The sequence below is a fragment of the Aphis gossypii genome, chromosome X (genome assembly GCF_020184175.1).
Source record: "Aphis gossypii isolate Hap1 chromosome X, ASM2018417v2, whole genome shotgun sequence".
In the NCBI taxonomy this organism is placed as follows: Eukaryota; Metazoa; Arthropoda; class Insecta; order Hemiptera; family Aphididae; genus Aphis; species Aphis gossypii.
In genome coordinates, this window is record NC_065533.1 from 7,392,628 (window position 1) to 7,403,384 (window position 10,757).

General features: G+C 27.5%; 1 protein-coding gene across 1 annotated transcript in view; it reads right to left on the bottom strand.

Annotated features, from left to right (window-relative positions):
* Positions 1 to 10,721, bottom strand: part of LOC114123271 (inositol 1,4,5-trisphosphate receptor) — a 30,149-nt gene extending 19,428 nt beyond the window's left edge. Inside the window, 7 exon segments of the mRNA XM_027986178.2 lie at positions 6,817 to 7,113; positions 7,829 to 8,260; positions 8,346 to 8,432; positions 8,792 to 8,988; positions 9,081 to 9,151; positions 9,225 to 9,538; positions 9,896 to 10,721. Coding sequence (XP_027841979.2) covers positions 6,817 to 7,113; positions 7,829 to 8,260; positions 8,346 to 8,432; positions 8,792 to 8,988; positions 9,081 to 9,151; positions 9,225 to 9,433 — 1,293 coding nt within the window. The 5' untranslated portion in view covers positions 9,434 to 9,538; positions 9,896 to 10,721.
* Between the last annotated feature and the right edge of the window lie 36 nt (positions 10,722 to 10,757).

The following is a 10,757-nucleotide window of genomic DNA, read 5'->3' on the forward strand; positions in this document are numbered from 1 at the left end:
TAATTAATATACGAAATTACTGAGATATTTGTATAAAATGCATTACATGATAAGTAAATCAATTAAATATTCGTACAAAATAAATGTGGAAGACAGTCCTTTAAGTAAAAACAACAGATTGACAACTATACTAGCCACTAGGTTTAAAACTAATTCCAGTGACGGCAATACAGTATGATAAACTAAACATTCTGTCAAGATGATAATAATGTCCGTTTATATTATTATATGCATGACGTATATTATGATATATACAGACACACAGTCGTTCATGAACCGAGTTATCATGATTCATGTTGACAAATCACATTAAGTGACACTTTTACGATAAAGAACTGTATTAAGATAAATCATATTATGTAGAATACTAGAATGTAGATTACAAACAGCCGTGTAATCGCAGAAACCAACAATAAATAGAAACGTTTTAAAAGTAATTTTAACCGCAATGAAACAATGAAAAAATTTAAACAAGTTTATTTGGAGGTTTATAATACAATAATAAATAAATTATTGATTATAAATAATCTCATATTATGAAGTAATTTTACAATGTTTACTGTCTATATCAGGAATACTAGAAATATCCAAATAATTTTAACACATGGTCAAAAAGTATAAGTTTTTTATTTTTGGTATTGTACGTATTATATTTATTTTATAACTTGAAATTATGGTTCACGAATCACGGGCTGCATGAATGTAACCGTGAGATAAATTTACCAAACGATTCATAATTTTCCTACCACTGATCAATAATATAGATTATAGCTAATAAAAATCAAAAAACAGATAAGTTAAAATTAAAATGCCAAATGGTAATTAATATAATTATGTACGAGTGTAATAAATAGGTATTTAATTAGTAATAACTAATAATATATTTTTTATTAAAATAATTTGATCATATACATCATTAATATTGATTTCCTTAAAATATAATATAATAGTTACTTAGTTCACCTTCAACTTTCTATAAAAATAAAGTTGTTGCTTTAAAGTCTAAATTAGGGGTCCCCAATTAGTTAACAATCTAGTCAACTAGACGACCTACCGCGGTAGACCTATTTACAGGCATAATTATATTATTGTATTGAACTTCTAATTTTAAATATAAATCATTGCCGATAACTAGAAACCACACATTTTTATCGTACTTAATAATTTATAAAGGTTGATGATCCTATTCTAAAGCATTGATGATAATATACATTTAACATAATATACGTATATTATATTTATATATAATGTACATTATTTACACCATGTATAAATCATTATAAGTAATTGTTCGTGAGTTTTAGATAGATATAATATTTTATGCTTCAATTAGTTGTTAGATACCTAAAACCCAGAGCTTGAAACTATAGTATATATATCAGCGGTTTTCAAACATTATTTTCGCGGAGTCCTTGAGATGCTAAAAAAAAAAAAATTTAAAATACCAATTTTTCAATTCATAAAAAATTATGTATCAATAAATTGCTAATATACAAACTTTATACAGTATAAATGTAACTTGTAACAATTAAATGAATAATAATATATTATGTACTTAATTCAGATGTGTTCGCGGAGCCCCTAGATTAGTTTCAGGAAGCCCTAGGGCTCCGCAGAACACAGTTTGAGAACCGCTGGTATATATAATCAAAACCAAATACATGTGTGCATATGTACACTATAATATAATATAAGATTATTAATTATTTATTTTTTAAATATAGATTTATATGGAAATTAAAAAATCTATTCACAGTGTAATACCTATGTAAAATTTAATTTTATAACTACGTATTTTTAATTATTATTAAAATTTGTTTCAAAGTGTTATAAAGGACACAAAACATATGTACTTTAACATGTGTATTGTATACACATTAGTACATTACAAATCTATTACTAACTCTATAATATGGTTTTAAATAAAAACGACACAGAGATGCACTAGAGCACTTAATTACTTAATTATTAAATCAATTTTTTATTGAAGATTCTTTTTTTTATTATTAACAAAATATAATATAGATTATAGAATATACGTGTATATAAAAATCTTTGAATCTTCAAAATAAATAAAATTTGTTAAATAATAAAATACTGGTACATATTAGATTCTGAATAGAACCGATGAATGTTTTTTTTTGTTTACTGTGGGAAAAATGCTATAATAATATAATTTTCTAATAGAAAAGTAAGAGGGTAGTTGGTATTTTAGATCAATAATAAAAATTTTTAGTACTTCTCTTAATAATTTGAAAAAACAAAACAATTAAGAGAAAACTTGAATTTTTACGCTAAATTAATTTCCAAAAAAAATTCTCATTTTAATGTATTTCAAAAACAAAAACCTATTTGAATAAATTACCATTTTAAAAATTGTCACCAAATAATTATGTTAGCATTTTTTATATTTTCTAAAAATTTAAAAATATTTTTAGACTTTTGAACTAATTATTTATACTCTTTATTTATATAGATATGTAAAATGTTAGATTTATTTTTACAATGATCGTCAATAAAATAATGTTTGCTAAGTCGAAAAACTTGAAAAGGTAATACAAGTTTCCTTATAAGTTGTTTAAGTTGTTATTACTGAAATTAAAAATTAAAAAGTTAGGCGTAAATTCGTAATTATGATTGTCTGAAGTAAAATGTTGATTAGGATATTCATGCGTAAAATAACAATTTCTCATCAAACGATTTTTTATTTTATACCTAGTCTTTAAAAAACGAATAACTGTATGAGTTCTTGAAATTTTCATTAAAAACTGAATGCAAAAATTTCTATACAAAGTACACCTAATAATATTTAATGACTAATTCTGAATTATTTATAAGTATTTTAGATTTTTTTTAAGTAAATTTTTTTTTCCTAAAAGTATCGATAAGAAAAGTATAACTTAGTCGAAAAGATTGAAATAAAAGTTTGATTATTAAACAAAGAATCACCATTTTAATTATTTAATAGTAATTTAAAATTGTTATTCTTATGAGCTTGAAACTTTTACGAATATTATATTATTTTACGCACACAATGTAAAATTTTTACGGCATAAGATTAATTATATGAAGGTCCTTGCACACTAGGCGAATAGTTGGCCTTGCGGGCGCGATTTTAAATCACCACGAATTTTATTTGCTAAAACACAAAGCTTACACATTATACAATTTTACGCGATTAAAAATCGCGCCGAACTATATTGTTATTCGGGAGAAACACGCGCGAACATTTGCCCAGTGTGAATAGACCCATTCAAAACAACGTGTTTAATTTTTGTCGTTTTGGGCAAATGTTCGCCTAAAATTATAAGCATACGCGAACAGTCGCGGACGGTAGCGTATTTTATCCGCTTGCTTTACATAGTGGGAATGGTCTTATTTAATATAATATGCTGTTTAATTTTCAAGTGAACGTTCGCGGTGATTTAAAATCGCGTCCGAGTGCGTACTATTCGCCTAGTGTGTAAGGACCTTAAGATATTACTTATTTTCCATGAACCTACTCACGCCGTACTAGTCGTTCTATACGGTTATGATTACTACGTTTAAGACGTATAATATAATATAATATAATTAATATATACTATTATAATGCATATCCTATTAATAATAAACAATGTATTAAGAATTAAAAAAAAAAAAAAATTAAATCAATCGTAATACGAAAAATAAAATAGATTTAGACGATTTAGTAAAAAAAAAAAACATATCATTAAATAATATAGATACTAGTAAATATACTAAGTAATGTAGGTTGATAGACTATCTTCACAAAGAATTGTTTTTTGTTTGCAATGATTTAGTGTTTGAAAATAATTTATCATTGAAGAATTTAAAATAAACATAAACTTTGGAGTGACTTACTCAATGATGATATATATTGGAACATAAATTGTACAGCTCAGTGGTTACCTTCTATCTTTATTGTTCACCTTTTTAGCCTTTTTAGATTTGAGTAATACAGTGGAAATTCTATTTTACAAAGTCGCATAGGAGACAAAAAAAATTGTATTAAGTATAAAGGAATTCGTTAAATAGAATTAACGCATTTTTTAATTAAATGGAAATTTCACTGTATAGTTATAATTTTATGTTATGAAACAAATTGTGTTAAATTAAATATCTGTTAAAAACATATCGTTCTAAAGAAATTAATTTATATTTTATATTTAATATTATATTATATTAGATATATTCTTTTATCGGAAAACACTCGTTATTACAAAATTTATCAATGTTTCCGAAAATGTATTTTTTTTTTTTTACATAATTTCCAGTTGAAATAAAACAAAATTTGAAAAAATATAAAAAAATATATAATACATAATATTACATATATAAAAATGTACTTACAAATTTTTTTATATTTTTTATCATCAAACATTTTTAAGTTTTTTACTTTTTTGAATATTAACACACATTTTTAATTCATATTTTATAGTAGAATAATTTTCGGAGTATTTCAATATATTTAAATTAAAATGAAGATGAAAAGTTTATGTATAATATTAAAAGTTTACTTGAGTGAAGTAGTACACCAACATTTTTCGGAGTATCCCAGAACGACCACACCACTCCGCTAACACAAAATTTAAATACTTATAAGTTATAACTAAAGGGCGGATGTTCATGCATTTGCATCATATATTTTTCCTTTAATAATAAAAGTCGCAAAGTAGTATAATAGTAGGTACCTAATTTGTTTTGTGACCTATAGATTATGAGAGCAAAATTTTTGTTACATATAATTGCATACTTCGATCCATTTTTCTTACAAAGCATATTTATATTATATTAGTGCATAATAATGCATATTTGGTATCTTAAAGTTATACTTGACAATTGGCATTTAATTTAATATTGTCTATTTTAATTACTATTTAAGAAATTTTATCTTTATCGATAAATGTTATCGCTTATGACATTGTAAAAAATTTCGATTTTTATACATCGAAATATTTCGAAAAATATTTTGCTTTGAAACATGAAATTAAAAATATATGTTGTTAATTGAAGAAGTAAAAACTTAAAAAAGCGTTGTCAAGTGGATACCGCTTTGCTGTACATTAGGTGCCGTACGAATCACTATAATATTTTTATAAAGGAGTGTTAAATTTGAATCCAATGATAGGTGTCATTGTATACAAAAAACAATTCTGAACGTAGATAAATTGCTTGTCTAGGACTCTATAGGATAAAATATATATTTTAAATTCGGTAGTGAAAAGGTGGTTAATGCTTTAATGACCTGAATACCCCAAAATTAAATCTTGCACAGAAAATACCAATTTAAAGTAACTGGTGTATGTTTCAAGTTTTTACGACTGATAATTTTTAACTATAACAAAAATCTAAATTTATTTGACACTAAATCGTTATTTTACGCGTGAATTTTGGATTTTGTAAAAATTTAAACTTAAGATAAAATGTTTTTAATTGACCAATGCTCAACTTCCTTTGTAATTATTGTAAGCCAAACTAATGGAAAATCTAGTATCAAATTTTCAACTATTAGCCACTCGCACAAAATTTTTTATAAATTTTAACTACAAAATAATTTGCAAATATTCATGATTTCGACTTAGTTTTGTTAATATTTGAACTTCAAACGCTAATAAAAATAAAATTGTGCCTATATATTGTTATAATTTTTTAAACACAATAAGACTAACTTATAATGAATTTTGTAATAAATTGTTAAGTAACTCAGCCAAAAAAATGTTATCGATATTTATAAAAATAACTAACCTTATATTATATAATAATATTATAATTCAAATGTCTATATAAATAGACTTAAAATAAGCGAAATATTTTGAGAATTAAATCGTGTAAAGAAAAGTCCAATCTTAAAAACTGATGAAATTTTCAAGTATCAACGATTTAAACTTTTTGAATAATAACAAATATTGAAAATCATTTGAGGATAAATCGTTATCGTTAGACAATTTTGTAAAAATTTAAAATTCAAACGCTCATAACACTTTAACTATAATGAGCTGAGGCTTCCAGTTTTCTCTAAAGCTATTTGAAGGAAAACTTAGTGTTGAATTTTGTAATCATAGATATAATTACAAAAAATGTTTATGAATTTTAAACTACAAAATTACTTGTAAATTTTCGCAATTTCGACATATTTTGTAAAAATTGAACTTTCAATGCTCATAAAAAAAAATTGTGACTAAAGATTTTTTATTTTTTTTTAACTTCAATAAGAACAACTTATAAAAAACGTATTAAATTTTCAATTTTTTTTTATCGACATTTCAAAATCGAAAATTTCAGCTGTCCATAAATAGCTCAAAAAAGCCATGATATTTTGAACTATGTATAGATAACATTAATATAAACATTTGGTGAAAATTTTAAGTATTTACAGTAATTCGTATTTGAATTACAACTATATAAAAAAAATCGATTCATAACATTCATTATTTCATTCAGAATCTAAAATGTATAACGATAAAAAATATTAAATAAAATATACATATATTTTTAAAATGTTGTTTTATTTCAACTGTTAATTATGTAAAAAATTTTTTTGAAATTTTGAAATAATGATTGTTGTTTGATAAAAGTATTACCCAGTATTAATTCCTTAAATTCTGAATCCTTAAGTATTAGAAAACAAGAAATACTCAATGAAGGATCTTAAATCGTAGGATACAGGAAATATACACTTATAATCTGATTTATATATTCTTAAAGAAGTATAATTCTTTAGTAAATTTAAGAGAAACTATTATTGTAATAACTATAATTAATCAATTTATATTTTAACAAATAGTGTCAATAGTTTTATCGACTTTAACATACCTCCACTTCCCAAAGTGCTTTACTTGATGTGGCAGCTGTGGCTGAAGTACGTCCAGTAGTTCGTAAGAATACATGTTGTTGTCTTTTATACTCGTCCATTGTAAGAAACTTTTCCTGTTCAGCATGAAATAATCGAAGAACGTCTCCTCCTTTCAATACATCATCTTGATTGTCCCGATGCTCCATGAATAAAGTGACCTTCCATGACTGCTGTTGATATTGTTGAATTTGTTGATTGTTACCATGTTGAACATGATGATGGATGGATGAGCCTGTGGCAGCATTGACAACATTTACCTGAATTCCATAAAATTATTACATTGTAAGTATAATAATTGTATCGTAAAAATATTGAAGTACTCCATCATTTTTACATATTATTATTTAATATATATACCAATAATATGTTATGTCACATAAATGTGTACCTATTGTAGTAGATAAATAGCAAAATAATATTTTTACTGAATAGTATTCTATATTTTTATTAAATTAAAATATTTTGACAATTATTTTCTACATTTTATTTATCATATGTCATTAATAACATTTTTAAACAATTAAGGAAAAATAAAATAGAAATTAAAAAGAAATTTATACCAACAACATAATCAAATTTATTAATTTTAAGTGTTGAAAATGAGTGCTTATTTTTCTAAAAAAATTGATAACCAAATCTAGTTTTAAATTAAATAATAAGAATAAATGTATTCACTAAAAAAATGATTTTTTTTTTTTAATGAAATTTAAATCATGTTGGTTTCTAAATAATCAGGAATCTAACGTAAAAATAAATAAGTATTTGTTCCAATATTATTTTAATTACCACCTAACTAGGTATATTGTATTATAAATAACAAAATCTACAAATTTTTTTTAATGTTAACAACTTTTATACATTCTACTAATAGTGGTTATTTTCTGAACATTTTGGTTGTTTAATTAATTAATAAATGAAGATAAAATATACATTAAAATTAATATATCATAATATTATGAAGTATTTACTGACCTCTTTGCAGCCTGGATTGTCAGGAAGTTCATAATTTCCAGCAACGTGCAATGCAACTTGTTGTTGTTGATTATAGTAACCTCCACCTCCAAAGCCGCTACTGCCAAATGAACCGACGCCACTGTATCCTCCTCCTCCACCAAATCCACTGCCTCCGCCAAAGCCAAATCCCATTGTACCACCCATGGCACCTCCTATACCAGGTGTCCCGAGTGACACACCACCACCACCCACACAGGCTGGTACCATGGTGACTTTATCTCCGAGAACAACATTATCACCAGTTGAACGCAGCTTATAAAACGGCATCACATACCACCAAGACCCTTCGTTACCATTTGCGTCAAGGTAAACACGCATGGCATTTTTTTCTAATAGGGCAGGTAGGCGTTTGTTCACAGTCAAGTATTTATTGGATTTTAAATGTAGAAGCTGTAATGGTCAGAATGGTTGTAATATAGCTAATTAAAAATTGAAATAAATACATTTTGTAATATTGTTGTAACTTGTAGTATACCTGTACAACAGTACCATACTGAATTACAGTCCCCAACAGTTTACGATTCTCTGATTCATTCTGGCGCTTCTCTATCTCAGCAGCATGCTAAAAATGTGAGACAATCAAATTTGATATTCAATACAGAAAATAAAATGTCAACAGCAAAATGTATAATTATTGATTCTATATAATATGGCAATTTATAAAGAAGTATAATAATGTAACACTTATTTAAAAAAATATATAGAATCAATATTAATATGTACAAGTGTTATGCATGCTATGCTTATCAATTTGTTAATTAATAAGTTTCACATGCTATCATAGTACATTATTTTTTTATTCACTTTTTGCTAACATACCCAGTAATTTATATAATATATTATTATGTATATTATAATTGTTATATTATATTAATGATATTATCAAAAAATAAATTTATTAAGTATGTAGAAAATACTTACATGTAGACGCTTAATTAAAACAGTATCTGTAGCTATTGGAGGTCCTACTGTAGTCGTTGGTCCCAATGGTCCTATCCCATGTGGAAATCCATTACCACCCAAACGCTGATGCTGTTGAAGCTGTTGTTGTTTGGCTGCTTTCCAAAATTGCTTTTGTGCCGAATATCGATTCATTGGACACATCATAAAAAGGCAGTCTAAAGAAAATTTTTTAAAATAACCAATATAAACATCACTCGCGAATACAAAAATATTCTTATACTACTATATTATTATTATATATACACACCTCGGAACTTTTTTGGTGGATTGTTTAGATCACCTGCCTCAGGACAAACAACAGCTCTATCATCCACCAAACTATTAATGAAAAAAAAGGAAAATACAACAATATATAATATAATGAGTATTAAAATATGATTTATATAATTACCCCAAGGTGCTGAGGAAACCTGACACACTGCCTTCTGAGTATAGAGATACCACATCTCCCAAGTGTAAAAAGCTACTGGCAGCTGAGGAAGATGAAGATGCAGCCGCTGCTGCTGCAGAGGAAGCAGCAGCTGCAGCCGCAGCAGCCGCCGCAGCTGCAGCAGCGGCTGACGACTGATGTCCGCCACCACCTCCTGGTGAAATCATCATCTTAATGACTTTTTTTGTTATATGTAATTTTTAAACATGTGTTATCCACTTCCAATCGCACTGAATATGATATAATCCATTACAGTCTAGACTCAGTAACTGGAACTGTAAAATAACCATAAAAGTATAAAACACAAGCTATTATTGTATTTTTAATAAAACCGTACACTACAACCCTAATCAATTGATCATTGTACACCAGTCGGAGCTGTTTTTCAATAATAATTAGTCGGGGAAAAAACAGATAGCTGAAAATGAATTGTAAGTCGGAAACAAAGTATTTTCTATTGAAATGCACACTATAGAACAATGCAAACAAGGTCTGCAAACGGTCGAATTGAAAGTTAATATTTCTTGTGACCATACGGGCTTTATAATAATCGTGCGAGGAAGACATATTATCATTACCATACAGTACCTAGTAATATTGTGAACGGTTGCTAATAAATTTTTAGTAGTTACCTGTGCATGAAAAACCTGTAAGGTATTGCAATCGACTTGTATTTCGATTCTTATGGTCGTACAAAGGAGAGTTTTTTTTTTTTTTTGCACAATCGGTTAATTCCGTTTGTTTTTTATCGTTTCGGGAGCGTCAAACCGGCACAAAAAGTCCGATTCAAAGTCCATTGACGAGTCAACGAGCTCGCGCGTGAGCACGGTGCTCGGACGAGCGACCCCGGAACCACCACCGCAGCCGGACTCAAGTCTGAGCAACAAGACCGTCGTCAGCCGCCGATGACGTCCACGTCGTAAGCAGCAATGGGCCGGAGGGCTTGGATATTCGACGGGTGGAAAACGGACGCAAATGTTGTACAGTTTATTATCGCAGGTACCTGTCGTAGTCTTGACACGATTAGATTAATATAATAATAAAACAAACGCACACACACGAAACAAATTAACACATACACACATATACACACACACACACACACACACGCACACACAGAAGAGAGAATTCGATGTATTAAAATCACGTTGACTGTGAGCTTAATACGCGTGCCGTCGAGACCGACGACCGTATAAGTTAGTTATATAAAATATTAGGCGTTATGAATATTGCAGTACGGTGTTATTATGATTCACGTAATATTACATGTAAATATTATATATATATATGTGCGTACAGGTGTGTGTGTGAGTGTGATATCAGATGCCAATCGCTCGCCGACTTTATCAGGTTCGCAGTCCGACGGTAAGCGGCTGCAGCTGCCGCCTCCTCCGCCGAGTCGGCGACGTGGTTATCAATCGCTACTGTTATCATTAACGATATTGACCTACATACCAGCTTTACGACTTACTATTATTAGTGTTATTATTATTA